This window comes from Chaetodon trifascialis, chromosome 18 (assembly GCF_039877785.1).
Source record: "Chaetodon trifascialis isolate fChaTrf1 chromosome 18, fChaTrf1.hap1, whole genome shotgun sequence".
Classification (NCBI taxonomy): Eukaryota; Metazoa; Chordata; class Actinopteri; order Chaetodontiformes; family Chaetodontidae; genus Chaetodon; species Chaetodon trifascialis.
The window spans coordinates 17,792,931-17,816,186 of NC_092073.1; the positions used below are offsets into that span (position 1 = coordinate 17,792,931).

A 23,256-nucleotide genomic window follows, 5' to 3' on the forward strand; every position below is an offset into this window, starting at 1 on the left:
TTAAGTAAATGTACATTCCACCACTGTCCCTACTGCACAAAGTCCACTGAGGACAATTTTCCATGTTTCAAATTTATTTTTAGCTTCAATCAATCGGTTGTTTTCAAATGACGTCACGTCGCTCTGCAGGTGGAGGGCCGGCAGTGATTTTCTGCAGAGGAAACAGTTGAGTTGAAAATTCGGCTGCAAGAATAACAGAGATCTCTGAGCACATTTAATCTTTACATTGCATTGCATAACACAACATTAAGCAGACTTGGGCGTACAGCACAGGGTCGTCATGAAGCAGCTGTGACAGGGTCTTTGTAATGAGTCGCATGTATCTTACAGTCTCCATCCTCCCCATTATTACTTTCCAGGATGTAACACGGCAGCAATCATTTTTCTACTTTGATGCAAATTGTCTCAGGCATGTTTGACTGATGTTTGACTTGATTGAAAGACAAGGCAGTGAGAGCGCTTTAAATGACAAACAGAGCACGCACAGGTAGAGACTGAAGGGGAACATGGATCATTCTGATGTGACTCACCGCCTGGAAATGATGCGGGACGAAACTCGACCTACCACCGTCAAGAGACATGCCTGATATAGCTCATCAAAGCGCAGCTCATCAAACGGATTCAACTGACGGAAAGGACTCAGAATCACAAAGACAGCAGAAGATCAAAGACGTCCTGATTACAGGTTTAATATATCAAAGATGTGAATTAGTGTGCCGCTGCTGGCATTTCCACGCTGAAAAAAGGGAATAGGTGGAAAAGGTAAACTCCGCTCAGGCAAGTCATCTTTTTCTTGTGTCCCAGCGATATTTCAAACCAGCTGGGACAGCAGCAACAAAAGACTGGGAAAGATGTGGAACGCTCTAAAAACACCTGTTTGGTACCACAGATAAACAGGTTCATTGGTAACAGGTGATAGCATCATGATTGGTATGAAAGAGGCGTCCTGGAAAGGCTCAGTCATTCACAAGCGAGGATGGAGCGAGGTTCACCACTTTGTGAACACATGATTGGATAAAGGAGATTACTACATGAGCTCAGGAGCACTTAGAAAACTGCTGTCATACCAAACTTCACTGCAGTCCACTGACCAGCTGTTGAGACAGTATTTAAAGAGGTGGACGGACCGACCGACAGACGCTGAAGTCCACATCACAAAATCTCCCCTTTGTTGCACTTTACACACAACAACCTCCCAACTTGAATCAACTGAACCTGGAACAAACTCCACTTCTCTGTTATAATGTTATTTTTCCACTTTGTCTTTGTGCTTCTCTTCACCTTGTTTTGATTGATGTTTTCATATCGTATTATACCTCTCATATATTATTCAGTGGGAACATGGAGGTGGCCTTAATGAGATTTTGCCTAATAAATGATCAGATCTAATAATATTTCTTGTCTGCTCCTGTGCGGTATCTTGACTCATATGAAAAGGTTGTTTCAATTGACACTTTTTTTCAGCGTGAATGGTGAACGCTGCTTTATCTTTCTGCGTTTCCTCTTTCACCTTTTTCACCTTTTTTGCATTTTTCAAAGTTCATATCTGAACAGTGAAAAATGCAACTCAAGGATCCCGTGCTCACACACAAGTTTCAAGACAATACACAAGTAGATTTGATAATGGTCCTAAGAGTTTTTCCAGGGATGAAGTATAAAACCAGCACGGTGCCTTACAGCTGTGAGAATCTCATTAAATTAGATTATTCTCTTCTCTTTTTTACAGCTCTCACTAAACCAGCAGCGTATAATCAGTGAGTGGATACGATAATTTGAACGCCCCCTCCGGCTGTAGTGGGGGTTTCGTACAGCGTGCACTCGGTCCTAACAGGTACGTATAACAGATTTGACAATCGTGGAATCTCTGACAGCGATGATGGTACATCAGTAAAGACAGATTCATCTTTAAGGAACAAAGGACTGAGTAGAAATTTGTTCATTTCAAGCTGTTTGATAATCACCAGTCATCATGATGTTAAGTCTCATTGCTGTTTTTAAGTAATGTAGAGTAGTAAGTAAGTAAGTACAAGACTTACTTGTAAGTAAATTGTTTTTGTTGCAGTGCTCCTTACAAGGATAGAATTAGAATAAAATTAGAAACGAAAGAAAAGAGAAACAACTATATATATATAAAGCAAATATAAAAAACAAAATATTTATATTGAGAATATATATATAAAACAAAATATACTACAAAATATAGAACAGAATATAAAACTATATGTGTGTATATATATATATATATATATATATATATATATACTGAGAAAAAATAAACAATATATACAAAAGGATGTGCAAAGAATCATGCGTCAGTTTTTTTTTCTGTCTTTTTCTCATTTTCGTGCCCTGTACAGTTTGTTTTTCTAGGTGATGACGTTATCCTGCTGCCTCATATGTTTGTCTGTGGATTGTAGGACGCTCATTGAGAGGTGAAAACCATGAAAATATCACCCTTTGTCACCAGCTTTCTTCTCCTCAGCGCTCTCATTCATTTTGTAGTTTAATCAGGCCAAATGTCCGAATAATAGACTCTTTTCAAACAGTAGAAAGGAATATAATCTTTCAACTGCATGGAGCAGATATGGTCTGTTGTACAGTGACATATTGAATATATCCCAAAATAGTTGTTGTTAAACTGAAACTACCCTATTTGTCTCCAGGTGATGACTGTTTATGTTCTGTTAGAAGGAAAGTAATGTACTGCCCATTGATTTTCACATGTGGCTCCTTGCCTTGAGAAAAAGCAAACGTGCACCACAGGGGACCCTTCCTATAGGCGACAAACAGTGGGTAAGTGCTGAAATTGCAGGAATAATTCTTCCAATAATCCAATCACAAACTCACAGAATACCCCCGCAGTGTGAAACCAGCGTCCAGGAAATCTGTCCGTGTGAGACATATGCCAGCTTTGCCCTTGGCATCAGATCACATTGTAAAGTCTCCCTCATTGTAAAACATCAGCCTCGTCTCTGGAGCAATCATCTGCTGGATGTGTGAATTCCCAGTCTGTTTGTTTTTGCGGTGCTGGTTATTGGATCACTTGTGTTTCATCACTTCCTGCTGTTTGCTGTATTGTTTTGTGTGGTTTGATGGTTCCTCCTCATCATAAAAAGTACCGGGTTTGACTCTGAACTGAGCTGCCTGCTTGGTTAGCTTGCTGAGGGCACCGTATGTGCTCGGTCCGGCTCTGCTTAATGTACACGTTATTTTCAGTGGTTGAGCTGCAGCAGGCGCATATATTTTTGGACATGATTGTAGGATGTCCTTGGGCAAAATGTCTCAGCTTTAGTCACACTGTGCGTATTGTAAACAGGAGAAAAGACAGGCACTCTGAAGGCAGACATCTTAGCTGCTTTGATATAAACACTATCCACATCCACAGCTCACTTTTCATTTATTTCCTTTGTTGCTTGTGCTTATAGCTCCTGCTAATTAAACATCAAGTAACTGTGTTATTGAACAATAAGATGTTTGACCTCTACCATCAATGCTCACAGCTGTGCTTTGTGTTTGAACATGAAAAACCATCTTGTCTAATAGCAACATTGTGTCATTATCTTCTTTTCTTAAAATCTTTAAAAACAGATAAGCAAGCTCCACCGGGTTTGTGCACTGATGCACCTCAGACAAACCAATGGGTCACAGCACATTTCATGTTCCTTTGATTGCTCTGAATAGAGCTAATTGGAAAACCCAAGACCAAGTCAGGATGTGTAACCCTATTATCCTCCTTTCAAACACAAAAGAGAAACAGTTTACTTGAACCAATTTGTTTGACACCCCACTGAGCTGATCCCCAGCTCTGACTCATCTACAGGTCACTGATTCCCCTCAAATTCAACTGGACGGAGACAGAGCAGCAGATGGTTAACAAAAGAGAGGGTCAGTGCTACCTCCCATTCACATCTGTAAATATGGTTGTCCTAAATCCTCTCACCCCTACTCTAACACCGAACATTTGGTTTTCCTCTTTAAACATGTCCACCTTGAACCAAAAGAGGAGCCCTGAAGCTACACGATGATTTTGTTTGAAACAGACATGGTGACACTAAGCTTGTCTGTCTCTCTAACATCTTGGAATCACTAGGCGCATTTCCACCCACCTGTTTATCAAGTTGCATGTAAAAAAGAGAAATTTGAGAAAAGTTTTCACACTTCATTGAGGTGGTATTAGTTGCAATGGGCTGCCTGTTGTACTGAGTCTGGGATCAGGAGGTTTTTTTTGTTGAGATTAGGACTCATTATTGCTCAGAGCTCAGACTTGATAGAGTCCAGAGAGCATTTTCTAGTTAACTATCTAGTTTCCATTATGGGTTTTTCATGTTTACACTGATATAGACTCATAGAAATGACACTCATTTTAAAAGAAAGTGAATATATTAAACGATAATAGGATAATTAGGCCTAAATGGCACGACTGGAGGACTTCCCCACCTCATGTTATGAATAGACTGCAGTACGTTATGAAGTGTAACGTTTTCTATTTTGAGAAATGACTTTACTATTGATCAATAAATGGTTAGTGACATTCAGTTTACAGTGTAGCTGCAGATCTTTCACAACAATCCTGTCTCCTGATGAATGTGGCTTTAATGTGGCTTATTTCCCTATGTTGACATCATTGTCATGGCAACTGATGGAGAAAGCGTGTGCAGTTGCTGCCGCGTTCACACATTAATGTTCCACCAGAGAATTTGCTATCAGCTCCTAAACCGCAGAGACAGAAAGCGTGTCCTTTTCTCGAGGACGCAGCTTCTGCAGCGAGAGTAAATGTAAGAATATGAGTCAAAAATGAACGTGGACTAATGGTCTTGTCTGCTTCGGTTTCATGCTGATCACAAGAGATGTGACCTTAATCAACTGATTAAATGTTATTTTGTTATTGCCAGTCGTTCCAGATCTCCCTCTCAAAATCAGACCTTTGAATGATAAGTTTGAGAACGCCCCGACAGCACATTAAAAAAACATAAAATCCAATATTTACAACATGTTTTCTACATTGTTGCTTGAGGTTTGACTGGTGCTGTGTTCTCGTCTTCTGAAATGCTTAAATGACATCCTACTAACAGCCCAAAACACGGATCACTTCAGTGCTGAGGATAAAAACCACAACAAGCAACTAAAGAATCACAAAATTAGACTTCTGGATGCAAAAAGTGCTAAAACATATTTTGCAGCCATAAATAGACTCTTCTTCTGAGTGAAGTCATCCAGGAAGCCACATTACCGACTCATATCATAAAACACTGAAGCACAACAACTCTTTCCACTCCACCACCTTCACCACGACGCCTCGCCCATGTCTCTCTTTGGAATAATTAAATTACCTCTTCAACCTCTTGAGGAAAGATAAAGGAGGAAAATTGATTTAAACAGCAAAGAGGAGGCTTCTCTTTGGGGATCTTTAGCATTGACAAGTTTTCCATTTGTGCTATTTTTGCTGCAAAAGACTATTAGCCGCGATTCAAAGGGACCTGCAGATTCAACGAAGCGCTAAAGGAAGGAGAAATGATGCTTTTGCTTAAATTCCTTATAAAAACTGCTATTCTGTCACTGAAGCCTTTTGTTGCTGTTGTGATGAAGAGGTGACGTGCCGTCAAGGAGTAAATGACCCGTTGCATGTGTGGGCATGCACCTGCCACCCCGAGGCCTCCTGCGTCTTTTGTCATAAACAAACTGCTGAAAATAAAAGGAAAATGCCAAATGGTGTTAGCTGTGAATTACCTGCTGTGCTGTGGGCGCTCATGATGATGCAACGGGGGCAGCTCTCCAGACGGCAGAATAAAGGATCACAGAGCGAACGAGTGCAGGAAGGACTGTCTTTGCTTCTGGCATTAAAGAAAGGTACAATACACATTATAGTGCCAAAACAACAACAACAGGAATCTGACAGTTTTACCTTAGGTCAAACTATTGTGCCATAGAAAAGAACAGTTCCCTTGAGACAGGATGTCTGCCATTTGTTTGCATTAAATAGAGATTATTATATTGATTTCCATGTAAATATAATTGCACATGGACAAGCAGACAGCTAGCAAAACATGATGACCTATGGGCTGTAATAGGTTGTTTGCAGATGACATCACGTTGCTCTTTTGTTGTTGTGTAAACTGCAGATGGAGGGCAGGAAGTGATTTTCTCCATGGGAAGCACTATAATACACACTCAAAATGCAGATGTTTTGTGTCGTTTACGGTTGCTCAAATCGATCAAACCAAGAAATCACAAGGAGCTTTCATTGAGTATCAGAAATTGTTGTTTGTAAGAGTGAAAAATGCAAGAAATTGACCAGAAAATGCTGAAAATGGCTTGTTAACTGTCAGGAGGACCGAGCCTGATAATGGTAGAGATGGTGTAATGTTAGCTATTGTTTTATATCTATGGTAACGAAAACAACAAAAAAGCTGTATGCCTCCTATTTTTATAGGCTTTCATTTGGTTTCTCGAGTAGACGGACGTCGTCCATTGCAGTTTTCACTTCCTGCCCTCCATCTGGATTTAACATCACATAACTTCAAGCAACCTATTAATCATAGTAAAGCTGATCTTTATGCAAACAAATTGAGAAGAAAAGTGAAAGAACATCTTGTAAATAGCTTTTCAAAAGCAGTGTACAGTATCTACATTTTTAATCATTATTCAGATTATTCAGGTACTTATTCAGTTTTTTTCTTTTTTGGCATAATAATCAGCCTAAAGACATAAAATGAAGGCATTACAAGGCGTTTCTATCTGTTACACAGCTTGTGGTCCAGCCTGAAAACTGCTCCCAAACTGCTCTCTCTCTCTTTGCAGGACAGTAATACAGTCAGCCATGCTGCTGCTGGCGAAATGAGAGCAATGCTTAACATGTGCAGAATATAGGAGGCTGTTTTACATCTACTGTATCTCTCTCAGGTAATGAACAAAGACGATGGATCCCTGACAAATCCTAAAATATGAGACCAACTGCCTTGAAGTAGAGACACCAGGGTTTGTTTTTTTTCACTGCCTCAGAGCAGCAGTATATCAGCATGCCATCACTGTCTCAGTCCAATTATTTTGGAGGAACATGTTCCATTTCTCCCAACCTTCATTTTATTCCCGAGAGATCTCTAATTAGTTGCCGTATTTTCCGGGTCGCTGTCCGCAGGAGACGAGTTAAGCCTTGAAACAGTAATGGACGTAGAAGAACATTAAACCTTTACAGGCCTCCAGACAGATGTTAAAGACAGCCAGCACCCACCTGTGGCAGCCTGTGCTGGAAGCACCACCATGTGTGGTGTGTACAGGATGTATGAGCACTCAGAGACAGAGAGGAGGCGGATGTAGACCTTCAGTTTATCATGGCAGCTGGGTGACATGTCAGTTTTAGAAACCAGGACCTGGAGGGTGAACCACTGTGAACCAGCTGATGTTGTTTTTTAAGTGTTTGCCTTCAGACTTCCTGTCTTTCTTCCGCCCACTGATTTATCAGAATGTGAGGCGCATACAGCCAGTGTCTGTTTTTGCCTTGATGCATGTTGTAATTGATGTATTGCAAGTATTGTTGTTTCTCACTGCAACATATGTCAATAAGCTGTTGGAGTGTTTAGTGCCTGTTATGTTTTTTAAATGCAGATGAATCCACTACAAAGAGGCAAGTGGCCAGGGAGCTGCTGAACAGAGGGCTGGACAGGAGTGGAGCTGGAAACCTCAGACAGGCAGCCTGGGGCTCCCTCTGTACTGAAAAGTGAAATGTAGCATCCCCTCTGTCCATTTCAAGTCGTACTGTTATGTTTGGCAGTTCAAAAAGAGCCAAATGCAGGACACCAACCAAACAGGCAGGCAAACACTGCAGGAGCAGGCAGGGACAAAACCCCAAAAAGCAAAGAAGAAAAACAAAGGACCAAACGAATACAAAATGCTATGGCACAGGCAAGAAACAAACGCAGGACAAGGGAACAAACAGACCACCTGACAGCTGAAAGAGGGAAAACACACTGACTAAATAGAGCAGAGGGAGGACTAACGAGGGACAGGTGGAACTCATCTACAGTCACAGGAAAGAATCAGAGGCAGGAAGTCAAACAAAACACGACACATGAGGAGAAACTCTTTCAACATAAAACAGGAAATAACTAAAACCCAAACCATGACACACTGAGGAAGGGAAGGCATTCAGTTTGATCTGTATCGAGCCGCGGGTGGATCCATTTGATGCTTCTCGGCCCCCTTGATGTTTTGATTGTTGTACTGTGATGATTTTTTTTTCCAGAGGTTTTTGTTTTTCCAATAAAATGTCGTCAGTGTGTCCCCTGTGTGGAGCCATTTTGCTGCTGGTTGTGTTTTTTGTGTGTTGGGATCACTGCGAAGGAATAATTGATTCTCGGTAATACCGTCATCTTTATTGGGCAATGCGTCCTATAATGGATCGTCACTCCATTACCTGCTCACTGTGCTTCTCATTACAGCCTCTTCTCCTGGGAGTGCAGCAACCGCATCACTCTGACGGCAAGGCTATTGTATTGGATTACATTATGCTAATGTAAGGTCTTCCTGTTATTGTTCACTCTTGAGTGTATAAATAAGAAAATAGCACTTAAACACTTGGAGGGTGCAAAAGCAGTTGGCAGAGGATTTAAAATCATGTTATATACAGCATTAGATGAGTCTTGAAGACGTGTTAATGGGCTGATTGTCATTGTTTGGGCTGCGAGTGGTCGTTCATGCAATCAAATTTTAGATCAACCTTTTTGTTTTCAATACTTTAAAATCAATCAATATCTACTCATAACTCCTCATGAGCAGTTATGGCGTTGTATGTGGACATGAGTTATGAACAGTTCAAACCTTCTTTTATTTCATGTGAAGGAGCTTTTGAGGTAAAAGTAAAAAAAAATAACCAGAACAGAAACATTTACTTTCTTCATATTTATCTTCCCCACTTTTGGAATTGTTGTTTCATCATGACAATGCTCCCGTGCACAAAGTGAAGTCCACAGAAAATGGTTTTCCCACTCTGGTGTGGACGAACTTAACTGGCCTGAGCCCAGAGTTCATTCCCATCCATCACCTTCAGGACGAACTGACTGTCAGCCCGTCCTTACTGCCCGACATCAGCAGTCAACCTGATTGATGCTTTTTTGACTGAATGGGGGGAAACTCCTGCGGCCATGTTCAGATATCTGCTGGGACACCTTCACAGGAGAGCGGAGGCTGTTATAGCAGCAGCTTTGGAATGACAGTCACATGAAGGTGTAGTGTTGGGCTGTCCACGTGTCTTGTTACACTATGCACATAGAAATACAGTTCAGGTGCACACACAGGGATCGGGCTGGTCTATGAGGCATTATTCATCATGCATGCAGGACGAGCACACACTGTACAGACTGAAGTAAGGAAACATACATTTTTAATCCAAGTCCTGGATGAAAAATAAAACTTTAATGCTCTACTGCAAATCCTAGAGAGGTAGTATTCATCATCGTGATTCCGCCTCCCTGCTGCAAGAAATCATATGGATGGCGTTCACTCTGAGTGCCTGTCACAACGCATTGCTTTCCTCAACATACAAACAAACAACTCGTCGAAAATGACAGCTGTAACCAAAACTTTAGACATCCGCAGGGGGCCCGGAGGAAAACAAATTATGAGACTTTCAAACTCTTCATTTTATCCAAATGGAAGTGCATTAAGTTGAATGATGACGCCCCTCTAAGCCGTATGCAGTCGGAGGTCTTCAGTTCGCTTCTGTTTCTGTTTCACGCTCCTGCAGACAAACGACAGAACATATAGTCGCTCGGGGCTGCTTGAAATCATAACAAACCAATTTCCTCCAGCAGCAAAGCGTTCCCCCGAGTTAAATTGGAAATTAGCTGCAATTCAGCGATGGCAGCAAAATTGTTTCTATAAGGGCACTGAAGTTTAAATTGGAGAAATGATTGCCCCTGATTGATAAATGATTATGAATCATTGTAAGAAAGGCTTGGCTCCAAATGCTGATGGTTTGACCATTTTACTTGGAGAGATTGGATTTAATATGCTGCAGGGTCTCATAGTGACGGATCGAAAACTGCAGTAACAGTTTAACTCCACTTATTGTAAATAAGCATTTAAAGAGGCTGTAAACAAGATGTTTCCAGTTGTTTACATGGCTGAAGAAATGAATATTCCACTAACACTCCCCTGAAACAGTAGTTTGACCCAAACAAACTTCATTAAGGCGCACACACTGGAGCTTTCAACCATTCTCATGGCCTTCATCAGCAGATGGAGTGAACTCAGTTGTCCTGGAGGGCGGAGAAGAAGTATTTTTAAATACATAAAAACTTAGTTAATATACATAACAAACAGGAGAAGTTGTAGTTGTTGTGAAATACATTTCTAAACCCTTCAGATTCTCATTGTTTCTACATGGTTTTATGTTATAGTGCTTTATAAACCATGTGTTAATTGCTTATAAATACTAAAAAAGAGGGATTTAAATAAAATGAACATCAAATTTCTTTCCACGATTACAACTTTTTGTCCCTTGTTCTTTTCACTTGGTTGGTGACCTGCTTCCGCGGAGTCACACTGATGGAGCTGGTTTGGAAAGAAATCTGTGAATTAAGTCAAAAGTGCCAGCAGTGGATGTGATTTACCTGAGGTCATATCCAGGTGTGCTCACCTTCCAAAACTGGTGTTGTGCAGCAGAGCGCTGCGGTGGCCTGCAGGCATTTTCTGCCTTCCCTCTCACTCAGATACGCAACAATCCAGCAAATTATGGAGCTGCGTAAGGAAGGCATTTAATCAAGTGGATAAAAAATGAAGAAGAGTCATTACAGTGGAAACCTCTGTGGCTCTGCGATAAACTCTGACAGTGTATAAATTACAGAGCAAAACATGAGTGAAAACCAATGATTTCTTTTTTTTTTTGAGCCTCAGCTCATTAAAAGATTTGTACTCACTGCTGAAGTGGGAATAATGACTTGTCAGGAATCGAGCTCCGGGATGGGAAAATGGGAAACATAATAAGCAGGGTCGGTCGTAAACGGGATCAGCAGACAGCCACTGAATGTGCTGCAGGATCTTCTTCGGACAAGTTGTGAAATCACTGTATTGAACGTAGGAAGGATACACATACAGCAGAGCTCGGTTTGCTGACAGTTTATAGGTGATAGAATTAAAAGATTCACACGTGTGCTCATATGTTCCAGCTATAGATCACAGTAACTCACCAGAGAGCAGGATCCATTTAAGAGGCAATTCCTCTCAAAGATTGCTCCGACTACAACATATATGAGTTATTACGCAGCTCAGAGAGAGCGAGAGAGACTTTTCTGTACATTGAGTTTGTTTTATAGCTCACACATACAGAGTGAAGAAGGATGGATATTCCACCTCAGCCGCAATCACCATTTAGCATATTTCCAATGTCGTATTTGCAGCTTCAGCTGCAGTGAATAATCTCATTCAACAATATGTGCTGTGCTGTGAACTCTGGGAGCAGGAATAAGAAAATTTATTCACTTTTATTGGTCTTCCTCCTCTGTGTGGACGATATGATATGTGTGGCCGTACTGCAGTGAGATATAGAGGTTCTGTTTTGGTCAGATTAGCCAGCATAAGAAAATTTAACAGCGTATACTTGAAAGGAAAGCTGCTGTCTGTACAACAAACAAGCAGCATCTAAAATAAATTTAACGCTATTAATTGCTGCCCGAGTTCAATTTATTCTACATGTAGACGGCTTCTTGGTTATATTATCTCTGGGAGTTTGGGGACTTTAATGAACTGAGAAGCAATTTTACAATCTACAAACACATGCAGGGTTATTTAAGGCTGATTCTGATATTTTGGACCAATACTTTCAAAATATCAGCAAAATATACTTTGAGTACCACACGTAAAAGTATACTCTCATTTGTTACATTATTAGATTGCAGCTGCAGCATTTTACTGTTGTAGGTTTGCCCCAGTGGTTCCCAAGCAAGGGTTCAAACCCCTCTACAGGGTCACAAGATCAATCGGAGGGGTAATGAGATGATTAATCAGGTTGGAGAGAAGGCAAAGGTCTGCTGAAACTGTGTCCATGTTTGTTGACTTTTCTGTGATTTAGTGCCATCTAGTGGTGAGGTTGCAGACTGCAACCAAATGAACACCCATTATCTCATCCTCCCCTACGGTGGCTGCAAAAAACACAAAAAATGTGCCCTGCCCTTCTCAGAGCAGGTGTTTGGTTTGTCCGCACTGGGCTACTGTAGGAACATGGCGGTTCAACATGGCGGACGCTGTGGGAAAGGAAGCGCTCCCTCTGTAGACACACAGAGCTCATTCTGCGGTCACAAGGACACAATAATTCTTATTTTTTTAGGTGATTAAACACTAAAGAAAACATAATTTTGAATATTATTTTGCATTTCTGCCAATACATGCCACTAAATCCTTCACATGTATCCTCAGTTAAGTTCCACCACAGCAGCTTTCAGACTAATTTGTAGGCAGACGAATTTTATAAGAAATATAATAGAATGGTTAAAATGATTATGCAAAAAATAATAATAAATCCAAAACATTTTTTTGTGGCTGGTCAGTAAAGGGAGCTCATAAGGTCCATGTCTCCAGCCCTGCATGGGACCAAGCTGCACCACATGGCTTACATTGACTCACAGAGGCTTGAAGGCCAAACAGAGACCATGCATGAGTTTGGTTTATGATTTTGTTTCAATAATCTCTGTTTTCAACACTCACTCCGTCAGGTCTTCGCTGTCTTGCTTGCTCTCCACTTGTTTTCTTCATCCTTTGGGCTCCCAGAATATCCTGGCATGCTTAAAAGGATCACTACTGCCCTCTGGCGGACACACGCGGTACTGGGCCTCCTGGGCGTGTAAGGTGAGGTGAATTGCAGCTGTGGGAATTGAGGTTTTCCAGATGTTTGGTTGAATTATTGAGAGCCATGGCATCCTGAACTGCCTTCCATCTCTGTCATCCAGTTTGAAAGGAGGAATCAGTTTCCAAACTGACAGCTTGACAGTCAGGAATCAAGAGCTTACTTGACATATTCCTACATTTCAGTTTTATGAATGATCCCTCATGAGGTTTAAGTGGGACAGCAAAAGATGAGGCAATTTCTAGAAACTGATGGCGACCTGAAATTGCATTGATAATACAGCAGCAGCTTGTCTCCAAACACAGAGTCGCAGATCACCAATCAATAACATAAAATCTGTATATTCTCGGTGCCGAGCAGTCGCCTGACAGCCTCAGTCTGCGCAGGAGAAGCCATTGCTGTAACACACCGCGCGCACCGTGTTCTGGCCGCTCGCGCACGGGCGCAGAAAAATCTTTTCACACTTGCAGGAAACGCATGCGCGTAGAGGAAACCGACTGGCTTGTGTCAAGTCGAGGCAGACGGATGCGATCGAGCCAAAAATCATCTGTAACCTGGCATTCATGGTGACACAGTGAGTACACATTTATATTAGACCTTCTGGACAGTGTAGAGCTCTGAGACATCTCCTGTTTGTGCATCTTTTCTTGGAAATTAAGCCGGATGAAATTTGAGGGTCCATTGAGGCTGGAGCATCTTTGTGTGGATATTCCAGCAGAAATATTCATCTTCAATTCGTGCATATTGTGATCTGGATCAAAGCGAAAACGGCGCCGATCAAACATGTGAATATCTGCAGATCTGCTGCTTTTTGCCTCGAAGGAAAGAATCCTCCGACTGCAACTTATCAGCTCATCTGATCAAATAATGTCATTATGTTTCTATAAATGGCTGCATGCTGCTTGCTTCGGGGTGCTTGTCTTGAATCGACCACCGTGCGCGCGCGCGCGCGTGTCCTCCCGTGGATGCGACTGATGGATGCGATTGCTGCGGTCCAACAGTAACGCCTTGTCGCTATCATTACTGTTCATCCCTCATCCAGAGAGGAGAGGAGAGGAGAGGAGAGGAGAGGAGAGGAGAGGAGAGGAGAGGAGAGGAGGAGAGAGGAGAGAGGAGGAGAGAGGAGAGGAGAGGAGGGCGGCTGTTGCTCATCATTATTTGCTTTTGTTGCATCCAGCATGAGCCAACGCACCGGTAGGACATTAACCATCGGCTTCTCGAGCTGTTTGCATGGCCATATCTGCACCTAAGCGCGCTCCACGCCTTGTTTCGTGTCGTTCGTTGGGGTTGCATTGCACAGAAGTTGACCCCACGCGTCATGATCGCGCATTCCGCAAGAGCTCGGACACCGTTGCCTAAATTTGGCCATTATCACCACGGGATTGTAGGATTAGAATTGATTCCTCGATCGATCAGGTTCAATTCACTCTCCTCCTTGAGGCCCTCTTGGGTCTGCACGCCTCCTGTCAGATCTTTAATCTCTTGCGCTTTCTTGGATCTGGTGATGTTTGTGCGTGTGATGGTGCTCCGGCTTAATGCGGTAATAATCTTCCAGTAAACACCCCCACCCACCCAGGTCTCACTGTGATCTCCCCATCTTCTCCTCGCAGTCCATGGGCTCAGAGCGGGTGGAGATGCGTAAGAGACAGATGCAGGTTCACCAGGAAGCAGCTGCCAGTGTCCTCCAAGCGCGCCACAGAATGGGAAACACCCCCACCAACGCCTCAAACGCCTGCTGCTTCTGCTGGTGCTGCTGCTGTAGCTGCTCCTGGTAATAACACTTCCCACACAGCAGGGCTGGACACAGGAGACATTTGGTCTGATCGCTTTTTCACTGCACTCTGCTAAGCATTTGTCTTCTGGACACATTCTGGGTTGAAATGGTGGTTTTTGGCTGCTAATTTGCTGCCATCCATCCATCGCACACATCAGCTTCTTCATCATTTTGCTGTCATCACTGATCATCAGGCTGCATAATTGTAAATTAAATATCTGGATTTTGGACGAAACATTTGAAGATGGACATTTTCAGATAAGACCATCGATCAATTCATCAAGAAAATAATCTGTAGACGAGCTGATAATGAAAATAATCATCACAGCCCTACAGTCTGTCAGTCAGTACCCGTGAGTAACATCAGTCTTTTCTATTTAATGCAGCAGAGATGATAAAATAAAACAGCCGATGCACTTTGCTGTTCTGCCTCTTCCTGTCCTTGATGGCTGATGGAAGTCTATATAACACATTATTCATAATGTAATCAATTTAGTCTGCCCCTCCCTCATTATATGATATGAAAATGCATTCATGTTAATTTACCATGACAGAAAAGTAAACCATTGCACAAATCTTTGCTTTTATATCTCCGGTCTCCATGCTGATTTGCTTAGACAAGTGTTTTTTTTTAAAGGTATCATACTGCTGTTTTTACCCATTTAAATTCACTTATTCTGCATGTATATACTATTCATACATGCACTGTTGCTGGTGACCATTGTTCTTTCTTTTTTAAGCTTTTAATGGAGGAAGCTGCTAAATTCATTTTATTTACATTGCTTTTTATTGTTATCCAGGTTGAATTTTCTGCAGGCGTATTGTAGCTCGTCACTACAACGTGCTTCTGAATGCAGGTTTTGAGTCTTTCATTCATGCTTTAGAGCGTGTTGGCACTGTGTTACGAGATGAGTCTGATGAGTGGATGGGATATTTTAATCATGTGTGAGAGAAAGGGTGCTGAACAACGAATTCTGGGCAGAAATTTGTTTTCTGTTATGCAGATTTTTCATTTTTTTATGTACTTGTGGTGTGCAAACTGTAATGTAACAGCAGCATACTGCATGCTTTTATAACATGAAGATGAAGAGGGATCTTGGCTTGATTTGTTAGTAGCAGCACAACAGTGGATACAACTTCCTTTCTGCCTCCATCCGCCCACCCGCTCAACAACACCACAACCCATGCCATCATCCCAGAAAAACAGAAACACAGTGGTCCTGTTACCTTAACTGGATGTCACTGGATGGAGGCCTCAGGGGTTTTAATCTGCTCTGGACTCATCAAGCGTTTGCTTGTGCTTCCTCTGAGAACAGCCAGCCTGTTATGTGCAGAACACGGCCATGCTAATTCACTCCGCTGGGGACGAGTAATATGTTTTGTCTCTACATCTATATCAATTCCATCTAATTGTTGCACAGCTACAACAGCCACATTCCCAGATGGGACGGCTCACAGTGGACCCTCACCTGAGCCAATTAGTCTGCAGCCAGCTGCCACATCAGGTGTTGGGAACTTTTTAATTACGCACAGGAGCTCCCCGCAGGACGCTGTGGACAGTTGACACACTTTACCATTTACACAAATGTTCCCAACGTTCCCAGTAGATCATCCTGAATCTACTGAAGGTGTTCTGTGTCTTTCAGATGTGGAACAAACAACCGTCAGTGCCTCCAACATGGATAATTGGCCTAGAAAATCTGTGCATGGCTGTTTTGGGTTACCTTCATTTCATCCAGTTAAAGGAATAGTTTGACATTTTGGAAAATGTCAAGTTCCAGAGTTTTTGCAGGGTACAGGCAACCTCACAGGGACCCCAAGACTCCAGGATGAACCCAGCCAAGAAATAATCAGGCACATTACCCCCAAAACAAATGAGCTATTCCGTGTAAATTCCTGAGCTCCGGAGGTGCTGCTAGGCGTCTTTTGTCACCTTTGGTCAGAGCCAGGCTAGCTGTGTCCCCTGCTTCCAGTCTTTCTGCGAGGCTAAGCTAACAGCCTGTTGGCTCTGGCTCCATGCAGATGTAAGAGTGGCATCAAACTTCTTGGCTCACTCTCTGCAGGGAAGCAAATAATTTCCCCAAATGTCAAACTATTCCTGAACAGGAAATCTCACCACCATATTTTACTGGACATTATTATACATAAGAGTTCTTCAAGCATTGCAGCAGCATTTTGGTGAAAGCCCTGTCCTGTCTCAACCTGACAGTGACACTTGAGAGGCCTGCGCAGAGCTCTCCTGACCTCACCCCCATCCAGCATCCTCTGGATGAACTGGAATAACATCAGCGCCCGATCTCACTCATGCTATCGGGGCTGAATGTGAGCACGTCCCTGCTGCCAGGTCCCAAAAGCTTGTGGAAGGCCTCCAGAGAAGAGTGGAGGCTGTTAGAGTCGCATATTAGCACAGATGTTTTTTTTTAATGAGCTGCTCAACAGTCGCACAGGCGTTTGATTGACAGGTTAGATTTGACATTGTAAGGAAGGCTGACATTAAAGACTCCAGAGTTATTTTAAATGCTCGCTTTCAGGATCCTGGTGGCAAATCTAAACTGGATGACGAGCTATTTCTGGCCTCAAAGAATAACCGGTCTCACTCTGTCTTTTTCTCCCTCCAGTCTGACTGTTAGGAGTGAGGATGAGACAATACAGAGGTCCACTTTTGAGCGCAGGACAGAGGAAACCACTAACTGTGAAGAAAGGTAACGGCTTAACACTGCGACCCCTCCACGAAACATACGATGTGATGTGCCATTACTGGGAGAATTAAAAAACAACGCACCAATGCGTCCTCTGGTCTTTTGTCTTTAAGTCTGAAGCCTACTCTGGAAGACGCTCGCTCCTGGCCGACGTCATTTGAAAAGGTGATGAAAAGTGCAGCCGGTCGCAGCTGCTTCAGGCAGTTCCTGCGGACAGAGTTCAGCGAGGAGAACATGATGTTCTGGCTCGCCTGCGAGGAGCTGAAAAAGGAGACCAACAAGACTGTGGTGGAGGAGAAAGTCCGTCAAATATACGAGGACTTCATCTCAATCCTTTCCCCTAAAGAGGTGAGCCACGAGAGGAGGGTATGGCCACAATGCTGAAATTGCTTATTAAAATTAATAACTAATTAAATAACAAACCTAACAAAAGTTGCATTGTACACACAATCACATACATATTTGTTGCCACATTATGTTAATACAGGTGGTTTTTTTCCAACAGTGCACATATTGTGTTGAAAAACTGCTGCTCAAAGCTAGCTTGTACAACAGGGAGCTTCTTACAGTTAAAGACAAATTCTGTGTCCACGCCTCAAGGTGACAAAATCGCCAAATTTCAGGTTTATTTCTGTTAGAGATTTGGTGAAAATGTCCTCTGCCGCATGTGATCTCTCAATGGCTATCCATGGTAGCGAAAAGTGGCCGATGCAACAGGGAGGACATACCCTTTAATTTTCTACCTCTCAACTCGTCACCTCATAACTTTACCTCCGCATGCTGTGTTTACTCCATACACTTCTTCACACATCGTCACGTCTTTCATCTGGTCGTCCTCTCCAGGTCAGTCTGGACTCACATGTTCGAGACGTGATAAACCGCAACATGCTGGAGCCGACCTCGCACACGTTCGAGGAGGCTCAGCAGCAGATCTACACGCTGATGCAGAGAGACTCGTACCCCCGCTTCATAAACTCGGCTGCGTACACGGATCTGCTGAAGAGCCTGGAGGAGCCCCCCCCTGAGCCATAGACTCTCCACTGCCACACACTTAGCTTTTCAAAATGGCGCATGCGTCCCACCCGAAGGAGTCTTGTGTTCCTGTTGGAGTCCTGCTATTTAGAGAAAGACAGACAGGAAAATGAACACTACTTAAAACCGGTCTTTATCCAGCTGTAACTGCTGTTTATTTACCCATGATTAGCTTACCAAAATACTCGGAGCAGACAAGAACAAATGCTCGATCCAGCATCAGTTACTTGTTCGAAAACATATCTATATTTTTATATATTCCCAAGCGCTTCACATTGCACTTTTCTACCTTGTTTAATGAGGGAAAGCATGTATCTGTGAGCACTGCATTTGTATTTGGGTATATTGTGAGCCTTAATGCATATTCAGTTCTTGTAGAAACTAGTAGGTTTTATTTAACAGTAACTTACAACCCCAATTCCAAAACGGTTGGGACACTCTGTTTAGCATAATTGAAAACACGATGCAATGATTTGCTAATTCTTTTCAACCTGTATTCAACTGAATACAGCGCAGAGACAATAGGTTTAATATTTTACCTCATCAGCTTCATTGATTTTTGTAAATATCTGCTTAATCTGAATTTGATGCAGCAACACGTTTCAAACAAGTTGGGACAGGAGCAGCGAAAGACTGGGAAAGAGGTGGAAAGCTCCAGAAACACCTGTTTGGATCTTCCACAGGTAAACAGGTTCATTGGTAACAGGTGAGAGCGTCATGATTGATGAGTCACAAGCAGGGATGGAGCGAGGTTCACCACTTTGTGAAAAACTGCATGTGAAAATAGTCCAACAGTTTAAGGACGTGTCTCGTTGCACGATTGCGAGGAATTTAAGGACTTCAGGCACCATTAAAGCTGAAAGGTACACGCAGATTTTGGAGCAACACATGCTGCCATCCACGTTTTTCAGAAACAATGGAGACCGCGAACTGTTCATCAGTGTCCTCAGTTCCCAGTACGTTACTGAGCTGCAGCACGATGGTAAAAATGCCCCCTTTGTGATGCTTTTGGAACGTGTTGCAGGCATCAAAAGTGTAAATTTACAGCGAAGTTGATGAATTTGAACATTAAATATCTCATCATTGCCTTGTATTGTAGTTGAAAATGGGCCGAAAAGGATTTGAAAATCACCTCATTCTGTTTTCACTCACACTTAACGCAGCGTCCGAACTTCTTTAGAATCGGGGTTGTAAGAAGAAGGAAAGTGCCTTGGAATAAGATCTTCTACACAAGCACCTTTGGTCTAACATGAATGGTGCAACAATGACTTCATATGTTGGTGCTTTCAGCTCTTCTCAAAGATAAAAGTTTTTACAACTCCGTGAGCTGATACCCGGAAATAGATCGTCTGTGTGTTTCAATACTGTGATATTAGTCATATTATATTTACTTTAAATGAAACAGGGAAAAAGAAACTGAATACGTGACCATGACCACTGATATATTTGTGTATTTCAAAAGGAATTTGTGTGAAATAGCTATTTGAATTCTCACAAATTAAATAAAGCACAATCGTATGTTGGTTTTGCTGCTGTGTGTCGTCAACATGTGGTACTATCCATTATTAGAAAAGCTTCGTGTGGACTGCATGTTCAGCTGCTTTAATATTACACTTTTGCATGTGTGCTTTGAAAATGCTTTATATTTGTGCACCTAAGGAAATATTTTACAGATTAGGGCTGCAGAAAATCATTGTTCACCTTTGTTTTGTCCGACATCAAAAAAAAAAAAACCCAAAACATTTGATTTACAATCATTTAAAACATACAGAAAATCAGCAAATACTCAAATTTGAGAAGCTGGAAGCAACAAATGTTTTGTGCTTTTGCTTAATTAAATGACCAAAACTATTAAAATTGTTCCAGTACTACTACAAACAGGCTACATTAATAAAAAAGAACATTTAGCAACAGGCCATTTATTGTGAGAAAGTAGGTATTAAACCATAAAGTATAGCCCTAGTTATTCCCATACATACGTTTCCTACAGGAAATGGCTTGTTTCAATGGCAAAGAGCTTTTCAATCAAGCAACTAATGTTACTCTGCTGTAACACTGAGAACTGTGTGTGGCTCCAGGTCAGAACGCAGCATCGTTACGGTCGTGCCTCTCCCAGGCCAACGAGCAGCCCCAGTGCTGTCCGGCTCTACGAGTAGCAGCGTGGTTTTATTGTCAAGTAAGTCAGTGGTTCCTCGTCCACGGAGGCTCACTGCAGTCAAGCTCGAAGGACTCTGATGGTGCTGTGCGGTCGTGTGGCTGCTCCTGAGTTCACTCGTCACTGATGGGAGGAAGCTGCTTCTCGATGAATCGTTTGACATCCACCATTTCCTGCACAGATACAAAGTAAGACCACGTGTGACACAGAAGGCACCTGGAGCGCTGGAGTCAAATGCAACGCCCCCCCCCCGTCCCCACACTGACCTCAGGACAGGCGCTGTGAGGTAGACCCCGATACGACTTGAAGGTGATGTTGGATGGATCGATGAGGCTTTTCATCTTCTCTGCGGTCTGGCTGCCAAACATAAAGGGGACCAGGGGGTCAGCGTCCCCGTGGCATTGTAGGACGTGCATGTCCTTGTTAGCACTGTTGTCAGAAGCCTGAGAACAGAAGAGATTAGGATTATTTTTATTATCTGATTATGACAGATTACGACTTGGCAATTGGATATCCCGAAACTGTAACTGAAGGAATAGCTCACGATAAAATGAACACTTTTATGTTTTTTTGAGCAATTAAAAGATGTGTGGCAGCACTTAACAGTTCAACTAACAGACAGGGTGATGAATTTGAACTTTCAGAAGAACAAGTCCTTCAGACATACTGTACGTTTCAGTATTTACTGAACCGCCTCTGAATTTGCACTGTGCACACTGAAAATGTAAAAGGCGCAGGTGCAAACCGCCGTGTGTCATGTGTTTTCTACCTGAGGGAAGGAGTTGCGGAGGGGGAGCCAGCAGCTCAGAGCAACCACCCCAGCCAGCTTCTGCTGGGTTGTCAAAGCCGTGTAGAGAGACAGAGCTCCACCCTGGAAGAAAAAACAACACTTTTGAAGATGAAAAACTGTCACATATCTCATATTGTCAGAAAGCATAAAGCAATCAGAATCAAAGAACGGAGGTCATTTCAGGACCCTAACGCATCATAAAAACAGATATGGTCATTCTCTGGGATTCAAACTGCGTGTGTGTGTGTATCTTTTGGATTTAGTTATTCAAATACCATCTGTACACGTGCAGTGAATCATTAAAAACAGTGTTATGTAACGCATCATCTTCGTACATGCCGCACTTACCTGTGAAAATCCACCCAGGATGATTCTGTGGGAAGGTATTCCATTCTTCACCTCTTGGTCTATCAAGGCTTTAACTGTGAAGAAATTACGGGAAACACTTAAATAAACAAGCCCTTTACGCGACAAAAACAAAGAGGCAGCACATTCCTCATTGTGTTGTCTTTTCCACATAGTACAAAGTGACAAATATATAGACATACTGTTCTCTGATGCTCTTTTAATACCATTCACATCCTCATCTGCATCTGGGCTCAAGCCATAGATGTCAAACCTGCGTATGAGAAGAAGAGAACATGTGAAGCTCACGGTGTACCTGACAGACTATCCAAACATGCTCAAATACTGTGACACTTACCAAGAGGGCATGGACATTTTCATGTTCAAAGAAACAGGCATGGTGGGACTGTAATCAGCGGAGAAAAGTAAGACTGTTAACTGTGTGTCAACAAGTTTAGAAACTTTTACAGCTTTTAATTTCAGTTATAGTGAAATATCAGACAGTCAAGACTGTATGAGGCCTTGAAATTAGATGTCTTCAGACTTTTCCAGCACTTGCCAGTTTGATATTATAGCTGCTGTGTGTGCTTACGCGTGTGGACAGATGTATTTCACATGTGGTATCCTGATGCCTGCGAAAGCTTCTGCCCAGCCATGCCTGTCATATTGGACAAAAAATAACCCAGTTTAAATATAAGTGCATTTATCTATATGAAACAGACAGTAATACTTGTGCACCAAAGGAGAAAAACACCCGTCTTCACGTACCCAGTATCACCAAGGCCGTGCAGAAATATCACCTGTGAAACACACACACACACACATAATTGCAGTACAAGCTAATACATGTCAGAATTTGGGCGGTTTTGTATGTAATGTAAGTTAGCTGGGCGGTTATTGACACCTACAGCTGCTTTTGGTCTAAGTTAGAGCAGCTAAACGTCAGTATTGCCACGTTAACTCACCGCCGCAGTGGCTTTCCGGGCAGCAGGCACAATGGCAGGTAAGGGCGCTGACATGTTATTGCCGCACATACAGCGCTAAGGCAGCTGATACGTAGGGACAAGTTAGCTACTGTTAGTTAGCTAATAACGCTACCCCCAACTGAGAGTCTGTGTCGATGTAGGTTCAATTCAAGCTGTCAAATGCCGAACAGCTGGAGGACAAACGTCGACCGAATATGGAGGTCAAAGTACCTCCGCCTCGTGTCACCGCTGGCGGCAGTGAAATTCTTTTTGGAAGTTCAATTTTGCGGAAAATAACACACGGCCGGATCCCACTAACGGATAGCACGGAACTCGCCAGCAGCGCTGAACGCTATGTTGTCCCGCCTCCTCCGCTATGTGTTTGGCTGTCATTCGAGGTCAATGACAAATATAAAGCAGAGATTGGTTAGTTGAAATGTCAATAAGCGCTGCTTCAATAAAAGCTAAATCCCTAACAATGGCAGTAAAGCACACTTCGGCATTTCAGGAACATGGACATTGAGATTATAGAGCGATGGAAGAACTACATTACAAAATAAATATTAGATGTATGCATTAAATATGCAACATCTTGTGCCGTGACCTTTGACAAAGTTTTTTAGGGTTTTTGTATTAGCTATGTTAACCGATTAAACTTTAA

At 42.5% G+C, this 23,256-nt stretch overlaps 2 protein-coding genes across 3 annotated transcripts; one reads left to right on the plus strand and one right to left on the minus strand.

Annotated features, from left to right (window-relative positions):
* The first annotated feature begins 13,265 nt into the window (after positions 1-13,265).
* LOC139346701 (regulator of G-protein signaling 20-like) lies at positions 13,266-19,862 on the plus strand. Of its 2 annotated transcripts, none has more exons than XM_070985921.1 (5): positions 13,266-13,409; positions 14,446-14,606; positions 17,228-17,311; positions 17,422-17,656; positions 18,152-19,862. In XM_070985921.1, exons 2-5 carry the CDS (start codon positions 14,449-14,451, stop codon positions 18,338-18,340), a joined length of 666 nt encoding a protein of 221 aa, XP_070842022.1. In that variant the 5' UTR covers positions 13,266-13,409; positions 14,446-14,448; the 3' UTR covers positions 18,341-19,862. The 2 variants fall into 2 exon arrangements, with proteins under 2 accessions (XP_070842022.1, XP_070842023.1); XM_070985922.1 differs by lacking the exon at positions 13,266-13,409 and adding an exon at positions 13,796-14,029 and having other exon boundaries at positions 18,152-19,704.
* A 381-nt stretch (positions 19,863-20,243) lies between these two features.
* On the minus strand, positions 20,244-22,959 carry LOC139346700 (acyl-protein thioesterase 1-like). The gene is made up of 9 exons (XM_070985920.1): positions 22,596-22,959; positions 22,399-22,430; positions 22,223-22,288; positions 21,989-22,036; positions 21,834-21,904; positions 21,634-21,707; positions 21,265-21,366; positions 20,762-20,938; positions 20,244-20,668 (listed from the first exon to the last, which is right to left on the minus strand). The coding sequence occupies exons 1-9, from the start codon at positions 22,662-22,664 to the stop codon at positions 20,609-20,611; spliced, it is 699 nt and encodes a 232-aa protein (XP_070842021.1). The 5' UTR covers positions 22,665-22,959; the 3' UTR covers positions 20,244-20,608.
* Positions 22,960-23,256: the final 297 nt, after the last annotated feature.